The sequence below is a fragment of the Channa argus genome, chromosome 13 (assembly GCF_033026475.1).
Source record: "Channa argus isolate prfri chromosome 13, Channa argus male v1.0, whole genome shotgun sequence".
NCBI classification, from domain to species: domain Eukaryota; kingdom Metazoa; phylum Chordata; class Actinopteri; order Anabantiformes; family Channidae; genus Channa; species Channa argus.
In genome coordinates this window covers 1,920,938-1,941,255 of record NC_090209.1, presented here as the reverse complement: position 1 = coordinate 1,941,255, position 20,318 = coordinate 1,920,938, and the positions used below count along the sequence as shown (strand labels likewise).

Sequence of the window (20,318 nt, the reverse complement as noted above, 5' to 3'; positions counted from 1 at the left end):
GGGCTTGTTTTGAAGGATAAGTTCTCTGGGAGGCTCTTTCTGTATCCAATCATCTAAATAACCTGTTATCCTTTTGCCCATTATTGGTTGTGAGATGTTGGAGAGTGAGAGGATGCTGAGGACTGGAGGAGAAGTGTACTGGTCCCCATGTCTGTGGCAACTACAGAGGAATAAAGCTGATGAGCCACACAATGAAGTTGTGGGAAAGAGTAGTGGAAGCTCGGCTAAGGGCAGAGGTGAGGATTTGTGAGCAGCAATATGGTTTCATGCCTAGAAAGAGTACAATAGATGCAGTATTTGCTTTGAGGATGCTGATGGAGAAGTACAGAGAAGGTCAGAGGGAGTTGCATTGTGTCTTCGTAAATTTAGAGAAACATATGACAGGGTGCCGAGAGAGGAGCTGTGGTATTATATGAGGACGTCTGGAGTGGCAGAGAAGTATGTTAGAGTGGTGCAGGACATGTATGAGAGCTGTAAGACAGTGGTGAGGTGCTGTAGGTGTGACAGAGGAGTTCAAGGTGGAGGTGGGTCTGCATCAAGGATCGGCTCTGAGCCCTTTCTTGTTTGCTTTGGTGATGGACAGACTGACAGATGAGGTTAGACAGGAATCTCTGTGGACACTAATGTTTGTGGATGACATTGTGATTTTAAGAGAGAGCAGGGAACATGTGGAGGAAAATCTAGAGAAGTGGAGGTCTGCTCTGGAAAACGGAGGAATGAAACTTGAAAGCTGCAGCAAGACAGAATACATGTGTGCTAATGAGAGGGACCCAGGTGGAATGGTGAGGTTACAGGTAGCAGAGGTGAAGAAGGTGAAGGACTTTAAGTACTTAGGGTCAACGGTTCAGAGCAACGGAGAGTGTGGAAAAGAGGTGAAGAGGCGAGTGCAGGCAGGTTGGAATGGGTGGAGAAAAGTGTCAGGTGTGTTGTGTGATAAAAGAGTATCAGCAAGAATGAAAGGAAAGATGTTCAAGATGGTGGTGAGACCAGAGATGATGTTCGGCTTAGAGACAGTGGCACTGAAGAAAAGACAGGAGGCAGAGCTGGAGGTAGCAGAGCTTAAGATGTTGAGGTTCACTTTGGGAGTGACAAGGATGGACAGGATCAGGAATGAGGACATCAGAGGGACAGCTCATGTTAGATGTTTTGGAGATAAAGTCACAGAGGCAAGATTGAGGTGGTTTGGACATGTTCAGAGGAGAAACTGTGAATATATCAAGAAGGAATGCTGAGGTTGGAGCTGACAAGGCAGGAGGTCTAGAGGAAGAGCAAAGAGGAGATTTATGGATGTAGTGAGAGAGGACATGAAATTAGTTGGTGTGAGTGAAGAGGATGCAGAGGACAGAGTTAGATGGAGGGACATGATTTGCTGTGGCGACACCTGAAAGGGAACAGCCGGAAGGAAAAGAAGAATAAGTTGTGAGATGTTCCACCAGGTGGTATTACACAACCTATGCTGCTACCACCAAAATGATTGTAATGATGTTTCAATGAAGTTTCTCAATTTCAACATTTGATAGTGTTTTCTTTACGATCAAGAATACATTTGAAATTATTAACTAATTCTTGCATTTTTTTTATACTTTACCCATCTCAACACTGCTGATAATGAGGTTTGCTACTTATTTAATTCTTTTATCTTTTAGTCTTAAAAGTGTTTAACCTACAGCACCAACTCTTAAAATGCAAACCTCTCAAAGCTTTCACTGCAAAAACAAAAAAGTGACAAAGCTGTATGTGTGTTCCTATCATATTAACAGTTTCCACAGGGATTAGGGATTGTGTATTCTGTGTGTTTTCTCACCCAGCTCCTCTAGGGACGGAACCCCATACTTGTCCCCATGATCCTCTGAGATCGGGGTGACACAGCGACCCATCAGGGTGTCTGACAGTGTCTCCACAGGCATCTCAGGAGGGTCCAGTCGACTGATCAGGGTCTGGAAACGCTTGTAGGTGAGGGGTGGCTGCCCACCATTCAGCTCTATGATCCTGTGGAAGACAGGGATTAGAGATTAGTCACATTTTATTATAATATCTAATTTAATATCTACACAAATAACTACTAAAAGCACGGATGTAAAAGACAATGCTAATAATAAACACATTTTATTTATGTAAACTGCTTCCAGGGTCCTGTTTTGTGCTTGCCTGCTTGATTGCATAATGTACAAGGACAAAAAGAGCTGAGTCACTGCTAAAGAAAAAAATGTATATGCATTAGCAAATAATTTTTCCCCCATAATCTATAATGCCTGTTGTGTCAGCTGTCCGTGGATGACTGTGAGTGGCTGTCTTGCTTTACATGGACTCTAGGTGGCATTGCTGACAGGAGCGGGACTCATATCAGAAAGGCAATGTGGCTTTTACTGCCTCTAATGGGATGCTATAAACCTACAGGGCAAGTTTGCATAGGTAAATGGTTTGACATCAGCCATTTAATTCCTATGTAAAGCATATATGGTTTTTAATAACAATAAACATTTTAACCTGGAAAATTGTTACTTTTACACCAATGTTGGTAAACCATAAACTTCTGCCTTTACAATTGTTTGTTTGCTTTTCCTCACTTGTCCAGGTCGTAGAGGGTGTGCGATATCTTAACAATGACCTCCACTCCTGCCTCCATGGCCAGCTTCTTAATGGCAGCGTCTCGCTCTTTCCCAAAAGGCTCTGAATCATATTCAAAGGTCAGCCGAGAGATCTTCCACTCCTGACACAACGAGACCACAGTGACACTGTCAAAGATTCAAAAATTCTAGGTTCCAGTTTTGAGTATTGCTTTATATTGTGTTATGTGATTACAAATTGAATGTAGATGTAAATTGAATATATTTTTAGTTTAACGAAACAAACTGTCTGATGACTTTACATAGGAAATTATGGTTATATAATACAGACATAATAATATAGACATAGACATAATAGATAAAGGTGACAGGAAATCCTCCCCAAAGCAAACAACAAAGCACACACTGTACCTTAGGTAAACAAGGAATTGTGCTGGATTTCCAGGTTGTAGCTGTCATTATTATGTATGTATTTTGTTTACTACTAACCACATACTGTCTTCTAGAGAATAACTAATCACTTCTCTGTCAGTGCTTACCTTAAAGAGCCGTGGAAACACGTTAGCTGGTTGACCCCTGATGACAAAAAGGCGGGAGTTGAGCTTCCGAAGGCTGGCATCCAGGTCCTCCAAACACTGGAGGAGGAACCTGAAGAGTAGTTGAAAGACAGCAGGAAGACAAAATAAGAAAGTTGACAATTTTTGGATTAAACACGGGAGTTTTATAGGCATAAGGTCATTCTGAGTCATTCTGTTGTTATAGTGTATTTTGTCACTACAGAACATAAATGGAAGACTTTTAGTTTAAAAAGGGCTATACTTGTTTAATATTTTTAGGACCTTAGCTGCGTTAAAAATACCATCTGATAAGTTTGAATGTGTCTGATTTTAGTATCAGTGTGTCTTTTGCATCCACACAGAGATTTTCCTTGACGTCACACAGACCCATTTAAACATCCAACAGAACAAAGCAATCAAATATTTTTTTAAATAACTCTTAGATGGTTCTCTTACTGAAATAAAAATTAGAAAGGGATATATCATTTGACAGTAACTCCTGAATGGACATACATTTAGCCTTTTTAGGCATACAGTGCATGGAAACAGCATTTCAATTGCCACAACCATGGACATGTGCTCTGATGAAATGTGTTGTTTTACTAAAAAGCAAATCAGTATTACTATTAGGAAGTGAAAACAGTCAATCTTTAATGTAAACGTCCAAAACTCCCAAAGAGAGTCTCACATATTTGTCTAAGGAATTTCTACAGCAATTTTGTGTTAGCTTGCTTAGTTGGCTTTCCTTCTAATTTAACATAGATTTATAGCTTTAAAATGAAATTAAAAGTCAAAGCTTACTTTCAATTACTCCCAGAAGAGCTATTAAGTATTGTCCTCATACATTTGCATTAAATCATATCCTCTGAGGTATAGCTTAGAAAATTTCAAACAGTACAATTGTTTAGCTGCAGACACCAGTGGATACTTAATAGATCTACTACCATCTTTGCCACATTGAAGCCAAATAAATTGGGTTCCATTTATGATCCATCCACAAGTATACAGACTTAAAACACTTAATCCTCCAAGATCATAGTACCACAATAAAATAAACATTACTCAAAATGATGAACACTGAAAGAGCTAAATACATCTTAGAAAACAGAAATGCAGTTTTCAATGTTTTTACAAAGCAAGAACAGGAGAAAGACTCACATCCACTTTCACATCTTTGGACTTGTCTCCTGTTATGTTAGAATAGATTTTTTAAAAATGAAATGTTTTATAATTATATGGAATATACATGCTAGTACATGAATCATGAATTATTTTACCACTGCATATACGAAATAACACAGCACGATACAGTAAATACAGAAAAACAACACATAAAGGGGCAAAGCAGGCATGGAACTCAAGACTGTTAAGATGGTTTTGTCAAATGCAGATGTTTAAATTGGTAAAGAGGCAACACTCTTTTAACAGAGGTCAAATTGTTACCAACATCCATCTAGACTGTTATGTCTGACCCAGAGTCCTGATAATTACAGAGTCAGTCGGGAGCTACAGGACTTTGACAGTCCGAACAGACAGCCAGACCACGTTCTGCTCAGTTCTGTTCCCTCCTGTCTGACCCCGTTAGTCTGATCATTAAACCAGAGGAGGGCTCTCTCAAAGCCAAAGCTTTATGTGCTCCCAATCCGCACACAGACAGGCAGAGCATGGCAACAAGGTCGTGCACACTTTAAGGCACGTGCCTGCTTATGCGTGAGCTAGACAGCCTTGTGAAGCTTCTGCGGCAGGTTCCATAATTGACTGTCTGGGCTGAGTTGATCTTTTGAGGACTTAGTATTTCTTCTACAAAACTGTCAAGGAAGTTTTTACTTACTCTTGAATTTTGGTGTTAAGAAGGACAAGCTTGTCCTTTGGCCAATGGGACAAATTATAATAAGGAAATAATGACTCGATATGATATGATGCAAAGGTAAAATTATTAGGCTTATATAATTTTTTTAGAACATGTAATACTAGTTAAATGGGTCACAAAAGTTCAGGATCAGATCACGCATTTTGTTTTCTTCTTTTCTGAACAAGTGAATGGAAAGTAAGAAATACAAGAAAAAAACTTTAAGACCTATAACTTTAAATGCTTTTTAAAAAGATGACGATGTCTGCAAATCTGTCTGGAAAGAGAATAGACCTCCTTGGAAAGGCTGTCCCTTCTTATGGAAAACACCCTGTCTCTTAAAGGAATTGTCAGCAACATAGCAATGTAGCATCTAGCTATTGTGGCCCTACTTTTAATTTGATATGATGCATATCTAAAGACCTGATTAGGGTGGAACATAGAAAATTAAGCAGGGCTGCAGTGCAGGGGAGGAAGGACGGCTCCATGGAGAGGGGATTGAGTCTTAAAGAACCTCTAGCTTAAAATGGCACATTGCAGCATTGTGGTCCATGAATAACATGCATGCTGAACTGTACAGGTTGTAAAGGTTGTTATTCCTTATTTAGGATATGTAAAGAAAACTTAATTTATACAGTAGATTGCCACTTGCGGTAGCTGCCAATCAGAAGTTAGGCTGATACATGTGTGGATGGCTCATAAATAAAAACTGATGTGATTTTATTTGGCTTGAACCTGGCAAAGATGGTAGTAAATCCATTAATTATCACTGGTGTCTGCAGCTAAAGGGTTGTACTGTTTGAAAATGTGTAAGTTATACCTCAGAGGATATGATTTCATACAAATTTAACATACATGTGTTTGTGTGTGTATGTGTGTACACTAGTTATCAATGTTCATGTGCATATGCATGAGCATTAGTGCATGCTTCCACATTTGAAAGTCTGACATTGTCTTTCTTTTTGTGTCTGTGTGTTGCTAGGTTAGCCACTTCCTCCTGATATGCCTGGCTGCCTGCCTATTTATGTGGGTGCATGTGTGCGTTTGTGCATGTATGTGCTGCCTTATATAACTGACTTGGCCTACATCTTTTAGAACAGACATGCTGTGCTTCAACTGCACCACACAAGCCCTTATCCTAGTAACCCCATTCCTGTCCGTGCGCGCACACACACACACACACAAACACACAAAAGCACACATGCATTCGCTCTCTCTCCTCTTCACAACTGAAGCATATGGTTTACATGAGTGTTAAAACCTTAAAAACTAAAACAAACATGATATCTGATTTTGTGTGGCCTCCAAAGTCTAAACTTTGATATTATTACATTTTAATACAAAAGCTCTGGTAACCTTTGAATTTGTCCTTTTTTTCAGTGTTGTATATCTGATTTTTATTATTATTACCATTCGTCTTTTAGCTCCTAATGACTATTGCAAGCTGTGTTAACATCCAGTCACATTCTCAGTCTGCTTCAGTCTGCACCTCTTGCGTTACGTTCTCCAAGCTAACCATGTCCACATTTTGTGAGAGTCCATATAACCCACTTTATACACCACAGATATGATATTAAAAAAAGATGCACTTTGGTGCAAAGTTAATAAGCTTAAAGCAATTTAGGTCATGGCCCCCCTGGCCAGTGTTTTCATCTGTCCCCTTTGGTCATGGCCATCCTGGCTACCCCCTAGAACCACCCCTGTCAGCACACGAAATTAAAACTAGTTTTTCTTTTAAATACATGAACATGAACCAGTGCAGTTGGAGGCAGGTGAAAGGTTGGAGGTAAAAGAGACAGAGGCAATGGGAGCCAACGCAGCATTATGTCTTTGTCAGCACTAGTTTTTGGATGTTGGCTCTGTGTTGTCACAGCCTTAAGGCAAAGTTTTCGTTGAAAGACCTGAGATCAAGATCTGTTTGATCTGAGCAAGATCTGATCAGGTTTTTTTTTTTTTAAATCAAAAACTAAACTATGTCATTAAACGTATATTTTGCTCATCCTCTAAATTACATACAAAACATAACTTTGTAAAGACTATACACAAAATAAACTAACTGCCTGTAGATCTTTGCTGTTGTGCAAAAACACCAGCCAGACACATCACTGAACTGGGTGACATGTTTCTTCCTTCCAAATCACTTGGTCAAAATATTGCTTACAGGATCACTGTAAACTTACCATACTGGTATGAAGTAAGCAAGAGTCCACTCATTTGAGGATCTCTCTAAAAAGTTACAGCCATTCTTAGCGTTTGTGGCGACACTTGTTTCTTAATAATCTCTTCAACACTTTGAAGGAACGAGTGCTCACAAAGGACAGGAAAGACAGTGACCTTGGTCACTAGTACATAAAACTTTATCAACCCATGTTACTTTAAATACTGTATACTGTAAAAGAGTCATGTTTTTCTTTCAAAAAATCTAGTCTATGATGGTCATTTACCTTTACCTGTGCCTCTAGTGTTTGCCAGCATGTATCCGTTTGGTAACAGGCCACGTGGGAAAGCCTCCACACAAGTAGGTCACGATCACATAAACGCTCACAAGTTTCATGCACTGGCACACTAACCTACATCTCTTGCACAGACTATTTTCACAAAAAAGCTATTGATCAACTTCCCTGTTATTGGTTTCTACTCTGGAGCCCAATCCCTTTACCTACCACTCCTATGTTATGGAGAGAACGCAGAATTCTTCTTCTATCTGTTGTCTGTTTACTGTTGCTCTGCTTTTCTTGTCATTAAAACTGGCTTAACACTCAAGGTCACATCATAATGGGGCTGGTGTAAAACACCCAAAATATACAATATACATACAAAATACACATTAATAAAAAATATCTTACAATTCTTTTTCTTTACATGTGAAAGAAGAGGTTGTTTTAACATTTTTGTTCCTTGTGGAATCCTACTACTATATCTGCACAGGTTAATTGAAATTAAATGAAACAAGGAAGTATACAGCCTACATATAGTGAAAATCTTAGCCAACACTGCCAAAGAGTTTTTAGTTGTCGAAAACAAATGGAAAAAAATGGGGGTGGAGTTAAATTAAACAGTTTATACCACTGTGAACAAAACAGGAAATAATCTCCTAAAGCGTCATGACAGGATAAAGAGCAAGAAGTGAGAAGAGAGCAGTCAACACAGGAAACAAGGTCTACCTTATTTTCAATTATGTAAGAAGAACCTATATTTTGGAGAACTTTTGGGCCTTGACAGTTTTATCTACTCATCTCTGAGCTTTACATTAGAAGACTTTTACATTTAAAAGACTGAGAAAAAGGTCAATACACAAAGGCAAACACATCTTATTGCATTCTGTTTTTATATATGTTTGTTTGTTCCAAGGACTGGAGATTTAATATGTGGGCCTTTCGTATTCACATCCTAAAGTGCAACTGGATCACACACATTACTATTACTCATAGTTTAGACCCCTTCCTAATGGTTTTAAGCACTCCATTGTTTTTAAATTTCTCCTCAAAAGAGGGTTATAAGGCGTAGTGTTTGAAGATCACCAGTGCAGAAGATCACCAGGACTCCACTGCCCTCTCTGCAGAACATCTACCACCGCAGAGTCCACAGGAGAGCTGCTTCCATCCTCAAAGACCCCCCAACCCCCAGCACGGACTGTTCACACTTCTACCCTCAAGTACAGAAGTGTGAAATGCAGGACCTTAAGACTGAAGAACTCGTTCTTCCCCTCTGCCATCAGACTCCTAAATAGCTGACAGGAATTTGCACATTCATTTTTTCAGAACTGCACTACCTCACCGAGAACAGCACTACCTCACTTTATTGCCTTTATTACTCGTATTTTTTGCTCTTATTTTTTTTATTTTATTTTATTTCTATTTTCATTTTACTTTACTGTATGACATTTAGTGTGGACGGCAAAGTAAGAATTTCATTGTGCAGGGAAACACGCTTTCTGTCTGTGCATATGAGAATAAACACTTTGAATCTCCTTTGAAATACCTCCCTATGAAATGACAGAACCTGTCAAGACCCTTATACTTAATTAGAGCCAAATGGGATTGGGCCTTCCACTTGTACAGATGTCGTAATAAAAAGATGCTATGGAATAGCATCATGGGAAATATACAATCCAGCCTGACCTACAATCGAGACTAGAAATCTAGATATTTCAGCCTTTGCTGTTTTAGATCCTCTTTAGTTTTTTTTATATCCTAATAGGTTGGTCAACATAAAATCTGCATTTGCTTATTCATTTTCCATTAACACAATGGGATGCAGATCTGTGCAGTTTTGTGAAACTTTCAGTGCCGGTTTAGCGCAAAAATAACAGTGCTAATTGGATAATAGCCTGCCACAGCAGACCTCAGGGGAGCAGCTTGACAGCTTAAAGTGCTGCACGCATCTGTTTGTCAACTTTACTTCACTAGCTACTCTACCTGCTCTATATGTGCCTACAACAAGTTAGAATGCAATTTTGTTTGTAACACAGAGAGCCAAGAAAATGCTATTAAGCACATCTGTTCAGTTTGCCTCTGTGACTTATCTTCCAGTGTGTGTGTTCCAGTGTGTACTCTGCCTCTTGCCCTATGACAGCTGGGATACACTCCAGCCTGACTTTTCTTTACTAACTCTGTTCTAAGGCCCCTTTTATCAAAGGAGCTGTGGCTTAAAGTGAAATGGGGTTCATTTTGTGAGTTTCAATTAATTAACTCTTAAAACTGGAAAAACTACCAAAGACAAACTTTACAAATGTTACCACACTAGCTATATTAAAACAGATCTATAAAGTTGAAGAACCTTTAATAACTGTTTGATAAATTAACACAATTAAATCAAATAAAAGGCTGAGACTGATCTAATGTAGATGACATTTGTTTTTACAAGTTTAAACAACTACGTAAGCCGTTAAATACATTATGAAATCAAAATTTAGCAAATTAGGATGTAATAAAGATAGCCTCTGTGCTGTAAGGTAACTGCAAGGCAGCCCATTCTCTACTGAAACAACCCGTTATGTTTTAAGGTTTGCTGCAGCCTATATGAGTGTTGAACATCACAACCTTAGCCCTGATAAGTGGACCACACTCTAGTCACACTATTATCTGCCTACATAATCTAAAATGTGATATGAGAGGCCTGCTTTTCTTCTCAGAGGAGAAAGCTATAAGACTCAGGGCCTTACTAATATAAAGCTAAATGTAAGAAATGTGAAATTCTAAGAAAAATATAAACTTATTAATTTTTCCTCCTGTTGAAGAGACTGATAAGCCTTCTTCTCTGATAGAATGCTTTAAGAAGCACTTTGTCAGAACATCCACTCCACACCCACCAGGTGTGGGGTGGAATTGTAGCCAGTCAACAAGGGCAACATTGGTGCTGGTCCCGAGCCAAGATAAAAATGGGAGGGTTGCGGCAGGAAGGGCACCCAGCGTAAAAATGCATGCCAAATCAATGTGAGGAACATGTTCTGCTGTGACGACCCCTAAAGAGAAAAGCTGAAAGCTGTTGATCTACTCTAGGCTTACATGAGCTCACAATTAATCAATGGTGGGGGGCAGAGCTTTATCTAACACGACACACACTTCTAGTTTGCAGCCACAAAGCCTATTTGAACACCTAGTCTAATAACCTACTTCTAAGAAACCCTTTACAGTGTGTGGTTTGTTTAGAGTGGCTGGAACCTAAAGCCTTATGTATATGCTATATATGTATATAAAGAAGCTATGTGGGAGCAACTGCATTGTCTTCTTTCATAACAAAACTGTGATGGAAGAAAAGACTGATAGATAGAAACTGAGGGTAGTTCTACACTGGAGAGTAGGGAACGGTTCCATAGGTGGTTTCATTTTGGATACAGTGTCAAATTGTAAATATCCAGATTTTAAAAACCCAGCCAACAGGATGTTAATCTATATTTTGTTTAACAATAGGTATTTTTTGTGTTTCTATTTTTGTGTTTTGTGAATCTAATAAGAATATAAGAAGTTAACTAAAGCTGCAACATTAGTAAGGATGTCCTAATACCACGGAGAGTCCATTTGGGCACTAGTGTCCCAGTAAGATGATGAAATGTCTTGCTGTGGAAACAGATACGGTCACACAGATACAGAAAGTATTTTTTTTTTTTGTCCTTTCAGCTTATCCCGTGAGTTCAGGGTCACCACAGCGGATCATTGTCCACATGTTGATTTGGCACAGTTTTTACGCTGCATGCTCTTCCTGACGCAACCCTCCCCAATTTCTATGAGGCTTGGACACTGCACAGCTGGTCCAAGGGAGGGGAATGGGCTGTTAGGGGTTCAGTGTCTTGCCCAGGGACACTTCGACATATAGCCAGGGCTGGGGATCGAATCACTCACCCTTGTAGTCCGTGGACATCTGCCTTTACCAACTGAGCTACAGCCGCCCCCACAGATACAGAAAGTATGAAGTAGCCTTTAAGCTAGTGCTTTGCTCTGCTCAGGCCAACCTTCCTAATGTACGCTGTGCTCTTCTACTGTCTGCTACACTTCAATCTGCAAAGCGCTGCTGGTATTACTCACTATCAAACTACAATTGAAAATTATGTAAATAATCAAAAATATAGTTTTATACAATTTCATAAGTGATTATTGCTGCCTCTTCTGTAACATGAGGCCTAGACGGCAAATCACACAATATATGTGAAATCATTAGATATTATTAAAAAAACCCAAAAAATTTAGCTTATTATTAGTATTGTACAAGACGGTTTCATTTTGTGTTGGCATTGCAGTGAATAAAATAAGAACTGTAAACTGGTCAAAAAGTGGACTTACGACAGCTTTCAGCTCTGACAATGAATTTCAATGATGACGGTAAAATGCTGGTATTTATAACATCACATCCTGCATTTCAGTGTAACTGTGCTTTTGGCAGACAGACCTACCCCACAGGAGAAACACCCAGTAGTACCACATTGCTGTCATACCTTCAGACACCTGCTGGCACTGCTGTCTGAGTGACAGCAGAGGCAGTAATTAATAATCTCCACTTTTTGACTTAGGCATTTTTCCCATTGTTCAAAAACTATATTTGAATAAATGTAATTCATTTGATATATCACTAAGCCCTAACTATGACCAGGAAACACAGTTATTTCCTCTAACTAAGTGGAAATGTGACGTGTTCATATAAAATATGTATATGAATAAGAAATATAAGACATACATATGCTATTACGAGTTCAAAGAGTTCATTGTGGCAGTTGTTTTGCATGAAAGCTGACCTGACAGAAACTGGCCACAATATAACTGCCAACAATATAACACATAAACATATTTGAATAAAGGATGTATTAAGGAGCACATCAGTAATGATACTGAGCACCCTGGGCAGGTGCACTCTTTGAAAATTGTTGTTCATGATTGTAATTCAAATGCATGCAAGAGCAAAACACAAATCTAAAAAAAAATAAAAAAAAGCTCCAACCACAGATTTGGCTATTTAAAATCTAAATACCTTGGATACCACAAATAATAAATAATATCAAAATAATAAAATAACTTATTTTAAAAGCAGAAATGGTGACATCTTGTTGTGTGTTGAAGCACTGCATATTAGTGTTCTCTTTTTTTTAAATTCCTTTTTCCTCTCAGCCAGTCAGCTTTTCATTATGTATGAGTCACAGCTTCAACCAACTGTTGTCTAGCTGATATCATTCTTGCACAAAAGGAATAAAATATGTTCAGTTCAGAACTGTGTCTCCAGTCCCACCAATACAATATTAACATCAATGTCTATGTATGGATATAATAAATCATACAAACATTGTCAGCAATGGTACTTCATTAAAGATCAAGGATATATACCTAAAATGAAATATGTTTTTGACATACTGTATCATGGTATAGTCAATGAAGGTAAAATTACATAAGACACTTAAGCTTATGTATATAGTATAATGCAAGAATGTTTTAAATTAAATTAGACACAACTCAAAAATGAAAAATGAATGTTAAACAAAAACTACATTAATGATCATTTCCGTTTATTATACACTTACTGGCCACTTTATTAGGCACACCTTGCTAGTATAGAATCTCCCGTTCTACCACATCTTAAGGTGCTCTATTGGATTAAGATCTGGTGACTGTGGAGGCCATTTCATGTGATGTAAAATAATAAAAGGTAAAAATAAATTATTCAACTTTTTTTTATTATATGACTACATTGGTTTATTTGCATATTCAAATATTATTCATGCAAATTCCTAGTACTAAGGGGCCCCCAAACCATTATGCCTCCACTACCAGCCTGACCTGTTGATACAAGGCAGGATAGATCAATTTGTCTAAATTTTATTTTTGCAATTTTGGTGCACCCTGGCAAACTGTAGCATCAATTTCCTGTTGTTACCTGACAGGTCTGGTACACAGAGTGGTCTTCTGCTGTTGTAGCCCATATGCTTCAAGATTCAACTTGCTGTGCATTCAGAGATGATCTTCTGCATACTGCAGTTGTAATGAGTGCTTATTGGAGTTAAAGACTTGAATGGATTTAGCTTGAATTCGTCTGGCCATTCTCCTCTGTACTGTGGCATCAACAAGCCATTTCTGCTTAAAGAACTACCACTCAATCAACATTTTTTTCTTTTTCAGATCCTTGTCAGTAATTCTTAGGAGACAGTTAAGTGTGAAAATGGTAGTACATCAGCAGTTTCTGAAATACTCAATGCATGCCACATCCAAAACCAATTAAAATACCTTTCTTCTGCATTTCTAAGCTCAGTTTGAACTTTAGCAGTTTGTCTTGATCATGTCTACATGCTTAAATGGACTGACTTCTATGCCTTGTGATTGGCTGATATGATATTTGCGTTATTCATCAATTGAACTGGTGTACCTAATTAAACGGCCCATGAATGTATTTTAGACCAGTGATCGAATCCTTTGCAAAAATACGAGTTTAAAAAAGCTCAAACATAGAAGTTTTTCTGTTTTTCTATCTTTCTTATCTCACAACCAGACATTTGGGGGATCCCGGCAATTATGTTATGATCAGTGTAAAATTACTTAGGGCTTGAAAGCTACCAAGCTTAAGAAAATAGGTTGTCTTTTGCTTTTTTTTTTTTTTTTTGCTATTCCTTCAATCACATGGTAAAACCAATGGTTTATTCTGTGACACCTTCTGAGAGTCCCCATCCACAGGCAACTATCAATTTTGCAAAATAGTTTGAGATTATCTAAATGAGTCGGTATATAGTTGTTGAAACCTATTCCTTACACAAAAAAATCTACTTCATACATTTTCAAATACTTCCAAGTGTTCTAGTTAAGGAAGTACATGTATATGAATGGTATTAAACTTCTGTGTAACAATAGGAAGAAGGTTGATAACTGGTAAATTCGGGCTTTGAATCTGCAAAAATCAAAGAGAAAAATCTCACCTCCACCTGTTGACACCAACATTTGAAGAGCCTGCAAACCATGGGTCCAAGAAGTAAACACAGCGCACTGTCCCTGCCCCCTGGACTGCCTCTTGCAGTGCTGGATTGTCATGCAGACGAAGGCCCTTTCGGAACCAGTGGATGGAATTTGGGGCCATATTTTTCTGAAAGAAGAAATATAACCGAAGAAGAATTGCTGAGTTGGTCAACACAATCTGAAAAAACTGGTGACCACAGCTCCATATGCACAGAACAGAATGTGATGCTCTGGTCTTTTCTTACAGTTCTCCCACAGATACAATACAGAATGCTGCTAACAGGAAACTAAAGTGAAACAACAAGAATACCATCACCTCACAAAGCCCAAAGCCTTTTTTATTTTTGAAGAATGACAAAAGCTTTTAAAATATGCTAATGAACCAACTGTCAAATCCATTTTATGTAGAGAACAACAGCCAATCTGAAGCCCGTGGGATACAAAGCCACTGGATTAGTGATTTGATTGGCTTATAGTCAGAGGGAACATAAAGTGCACCACAGTCTAACAAGGACCAAATCTGACTACTGGCAAATACAGAGGTATTAGAACCCAAAATACCAGCTGGTACAATCTTAGTGAGACAGGTGACACTTGGTAGGTTTAGCTACCTAATACAGCACAACCATTACAGCCGTTTGGTGCATGGCAGGTGTTAGATTTAAATCCTTGTATATCTAAGGAAAATCTAGTTTTGTCTGATCTATTTCTAAACAAACAAAATGTGTCACCTTTGTGGCCCTACTTTTTGTTTTTCAGCCCTCCAAAATCCATTTATGCTCCTTTTTGTCTATATAGAGAAAATATAGCAGGACATACATCACTGTCAGGAGGTGGTTGATCAACTGGTGGCAGTATGTGCTAAAGTAAAACAGAATGTTTCTGACAGATGGGTAGGTAAAAACTTAATGGGTATAAAACTGGGCAGCTTCATTCAACATGTTTGCAACTGAATTCTTAAAATTTTTGGGGTGGGGTATATGACCAAGAAGTTACATCTCAATTATTTATTTATTTGTGTGTTATGGAAGATATACAATTACGGTTTTATCTTTTTACATGAACTCCACAGTATTTTCCACAGCCTTTATAGTATATGTAGACACAGCATTAAGCATTACTTTCTTAATGTGAAGAAAAAAAAACAGATTTCTGAAATATTGTACATATACTTCTGGTTATCCAGGAAAGTCCCTGGAGATCTGGCAGAGATGGGATGTCTGTTATCTCCCTATCACTAAGGTAACAAGAACTTTCTTTAGTAGAAATCTGCTGCAGTTTGAGTGACAGCTGAGAAAATACTAATCTACATTTAATGACTCTGGCATTTTTTGCACTGCTCAATAACACACAGCCCCACATCTAGCATCTTAAGTTGCCTGTTAGATGAGTGACAACTTAACAGTAACCCTATGCGCAGCACACTTCATTTGATTCAAAAGGATATAACTTTTTAAAACATTTAATTATAGGTTTTTGATTTTGAATTCAAGGACAGTTATTTTTTCATTTAGAACAATAGTGCTCATTTTTACTACACTTGTTAAAACATAATGATGTGTCAGATTTCTTTCTTTAAAGCTGTACAAATCATATTAAATATCTCAGAGCAATGCACATATATTGTTTATAAGCTCATTTTAGTTCTTTAAATTACACTTTGTTAACCAATCCCAAAACACCATGTTTTCATATGCTCACCGCTGCAGCAGATGTAAGAAATCCAAATGCCTTGTGCATCAATTACTATACATTTTCCCAAACGTACATCTGACATAATTGGCATCTGAGGACACTTCTACAAATATAGAGAACTTCTACAACAATGACTGAGTCCTTGAACTTATACTGACTCATCTATGATTGCAGCAAAGGAACTGAAAAAGGCATTTAATTATATGTTTATGAATTCATGAAAAATTCCAGTTAGTAAACGTATTATAAACCTCAGATTCACAGTAAAACTAAGGCAAACTTAGAATTCACTGTAACTGATACAAATCAGCAAACTGCAATCTTGTAAGCACATTTAATATTTGATACACATGCTTTGCTAGTTGAGTTTTGATTGATAAACTACCATGAATGAATCATTAGCATAATGTGATTAGCCATTGTTTGTTCTAAAGCAGCTGTACAACTACCTCTCTGCCGTTCAAGCTTCTAGCAGGAGCAAACCTTGATCTAAAACAATCCATTTAAAGCGATGAGAGCTCTGTCCAACACAATCCCACCCATGCTGAGTACCACGGAGGGGGAACATACTTTACTGATATATGTAGGAAGCTTCACTATTTTTAAAAATATATATACTGTACATTGTCAGCACAGAAACAGAGCCTAGAAAAGCTCCTAAGTCACATATCACTTGAGGATTTTAATCTTGTGCTATTTCATTGACTTTCTTTGACTTCACTATATTTTAAAGCCAAATATGGTACTTTTATTCTACTACATTTGTTTGAGATTTACAGTTACTTTTCAGAACCAATTTAATAAAATAAAATAGTCCATTTAGTTTAACTATCAAACTTTGTTGATCCCTGATGTGAAATTCAAAGGCTACCAAGCAGTACATAAAGTAATTAAATTCAAAGCATATGTTCATCAAAACAGAATGTAAGATTGTGAAAATAAACTCAGTCATTACCAGATGCAACGTTAAAGCGATGAACACATTAATGCATTGGTAATTATAATCCAGTAATATCCTATTTGTTGATAAGAAATTAGGCATTTCGCATAAAGAGCGCTTTTCCTTTTGGTACTTCAAATATTCTTTGAGCTAATACATTTGTGCTTTTACTTAAGCAACATTTTGATTGCAGGACTTTTACCTATAACAGAGAATTCCTATATTGTTGTAATGACATTTTTGTTTAAGTAAATAATCTGAGTACTTTTTCCATCACAGATTTCTTTAAGTGAAAGTACCAGCTGAGGGTGTGAGTGGGTGAAGATGGAGAGTTTTGATGAACTGACTTGGGGCTATATGTAATTAGGGCAATGGAGGGAAGCTATTGTAAATTTACTTTATATTCAAACTATGAAAATTTTTAATAATTACAGTGTTAATACCTTATTAAGTAACAAGGCTTTAAAAAAGTATTGTACATTTACACAGAACACCTCCACATGTAAGTACTGTAAAAATAAAGAGCTAGCTGTGATATTAATACTTGTAATTCAACAATAAATAACGGTAAGTTTTTGAAAGGTCACACTGTCTTTGGAAAAGGAGGTTTATTAATAAATCCTAAGGCTCCTCCGACTTCTCCAAATGTAAAGTGGGTCACACCGTCTATTCAGAATGGGAGCTGATACTGTATCCACCTCATATGAACTCCAGCCAAAATGAACAACGAACAGTTTATGAACGTATCAGAATAGAATTTACGTGTCTAAACCTGTGAAGAAAACTTTAATTGGCATTAAGGTCAAGTTTCTGGCAAGGAAATAACATCTATGTAGACCAAAACGGGGTCACCAGTGCGAAGCTTATGTAACTGGTGGCGCTGTTTATAAACGTATAGCCGATTTCCCTTTCTAACTAAAATCTCAAACCTGCTGAAAAGATCCGTCTTACCTTGTGCTGGCTCACCGGAGGTGATATTTATGTCAAGCCCAAAGAAGGAAGCATTTCTCCCCACTGTATAGATGTGCGAAGAAGTGCTTGATAAGTGAACCTAGACACAACCTGGGAAACCCTCTTGTCTCTATACTTGCTTTCGGCTGCTGCACTGTTTTGTTTCATAAGAGTTTGGCCCACTGCGCATGCCCCGTCTTCTTATCCCATAATCACGCCGCGTTCACACACATCGAGTGAAAGACAATCTAGAGCCCACTTGTTGAGGCGTCTGCACGGGAGAACAGTTAATCACTGGAAAGAACAGCAAAGACAACAATTTAACTACGTGTAGAATAGTTTTTAAGGATGTTAACCCGAAATTTAAACGTAACCTATTCGTGTGGTTTGAACTATTTAGTTTTATTTAAATTGATACATTTCGATTTATATGGTATCTGAATAAGGACGTCCGAGTTTGTTTTGTTTGTAGTTACCACCCGGGACCCTGGATGAATCACTGCAATGCGTTGAAAAAAATATGTTATCGTTTTTCCTACTTGATAAAATTATGTTTATCGTTTTTCCCACAGAGGGGGAATGCAGCAATAGTCCTGTAAACCGTTTACAGCGACGTTGTTCCAATCCATCGTTTTCATTGGTTGGTTTTCTGTCACGTGTATAATGCCAGTCACGTTTAAGAAGCATGGAAATGCGGAAGTCCATTCAAACGGCAGCCAGAGGCAGCTTCGCTTGATCTTACAGTGAAGGGCTGCTTCATTAAAAAGCGTTTTTTTTTCATTGCATAATGGTGTTTTACAAGTGTATGTCTTCTTTAAAAGAAGTACCAGCTCCATAAATGGGAGGTTATTTATATTTTGAAGTATTACATTGATTGTAAAAACCAGGGCTAAACTCTTCCCCACATCTTAAGTGAACAGTGTCTGCTAGGTCGTTTGAGATTTGTCAGCATTGCAGTCGTACATAATCCCAATGATACATACTGTACAGCTGGGTAAGGTTTGCACTGTCTACACTGTCTATCTGTACTGTTTTTCGTCTGCACTGTTTGCACTAGGTTGAACTCATTGCACTTTACATACCTTGTGTTGATTTGTAGCACCTTAGTTCTTGGAGGAACGTTATCTTGTTTCTACTGTGTACTGTGTACCACTGTGTATAGTAGAAATGACAATAAAAGCCACTTGACTTGACTTGAATAACCTGATTAACAAATATTGTGTAAAAGTTTGCATCTGACTTGTTAAATTATTTGAAAATTTACTTTAATTGAGTTTTACTTTGTAGCTTTGTACTTGCAATAGGTCAAAATTATTTTGACCTATTGTTTATTTGGTGTGTTTCCTCAGGATGCTTTAGATGGCAGCGCATGACTACTTGATTGTCACATGTCAAATAAAACTTCACAACATAAGCATTTAGTCCTTAAGTGAAGTCCAGTGTAGTTTTACATACTGATGTTTTACCCTTTAGTTTATTGTGCTGTTGCTGCTGCTTCATGAAGTTAGAGGTACTTCCAGTTCTATGCTGCAGTATGTTAAAACACGTTTCAGGACTGTCAGGGTGCAACAGAAACACAGAGACATTAAAGAAGGTCAACAGAAAGAAATGTTCATGTCAAATGTAATACATTTTAACGATATAATTGTCACTAATGCAAGAATCATGTCAGAGAGTATTGAGAGTCTAGTGATGAAAGCCACAAAAGAACAGAAATTCATTTAAAAGAACAGGTGCTCTTAGAAAAGCCCAGACTCAAGCATTGCAGGAGGCTTTTCCCCACTGCAGATGTATTTTGTTACAGGCTTAATTAGAAATTTGCCTAAAGATTAGAAATGACATGCGTTAGTTCTAACTTACTTTCTAACTCTCATAGCCTCTCTCAGTGTGACCCAGAGTTCAGTTCTGGGTCCTCCTCTTTTTTCCATCTAAGATACATCCCTGGGTTCTATTATCCGCTCACGTAGCTTTTCGTTAGCATAACACTGCTATGCTGACAACACACAGCTCATCCTGTCCTTTCCAACCGATGACTCCACTGTCTCATCAGATTTCTGCCTGCCTCTCCAACATCTTTGCTTGGATGAGAGAGAAACATCTTCAGCCCAACCTCTCCAAGGCCAAAGTTCTTGTCTTGCCAGCCAGACCTTTCAACACAACACAACACACCAGCATCAACATTGCAGTTACAGTGATTGTCCCCACTAAGTTGGCCAGAAATCTAGAGGTCATTATCAACGACCAATTGAGCTTTAAGGACCACAACTCCTCAGTCTCTATAGCAGGGAAAAACTACATTTTACATTTGTTGTGACTGTTTTTCAAACCACCCAT

At 37.9% G+C, this 20,318-nt stretch overlaps 1 protein-coding gene across 4 annotated transcripts in view; it reads right to left on the bottom strand.

Annotated features, from left to right (window-relative positions):
* The window catches only part of LOC137139190 (cryptochrome-1-like), a 32,285-nt gene extending 14,117 nt beyond the window's left edge, over nucleotides 1-18,168 (bottom strand). For 2 of the 4 annotated variants that reach the window (XM_067526108.1, XM_067526110.1), the window contains exons 1-5: nucleotides 17,985-18,167; nucleotides 14,362-14,525; nucleotides 3,107-3,215; nucleotides 2,568-2,710; nucleotides 1,805-1,989 (exon numbers count right to left, since the gene is read on the bottom strand). In XM_067526108.1, coding sequence (XP_067382209.1) covers nucleotides 1,805-1,989; nucleotides 2,568-2,710; nucleotides 3,107-3,215; nucleotides 14,362-14,519 — 595 coding nt within the window. In that variant the 5' untranslated portion in view covers nucleotides 14,520-14,525; nucleotides 17,985-18,167. Of the gene's footprint in view, nucleotides 1-1,804; nucleotides 1,990-2,567; nucleotides 2,736-3,106; nucleotides 3,216-14,361; nucleotides 14,526-17,984 lie in introns of all 4 variants that reach the window. The other 2 variants (XM_067526111.1, XM_067526112.1) reach the window with 2 other exon arrangements.
* Between the last annotated feature and the right edge of the window lie 2,150 nt (nucleotides 18,169-20,318).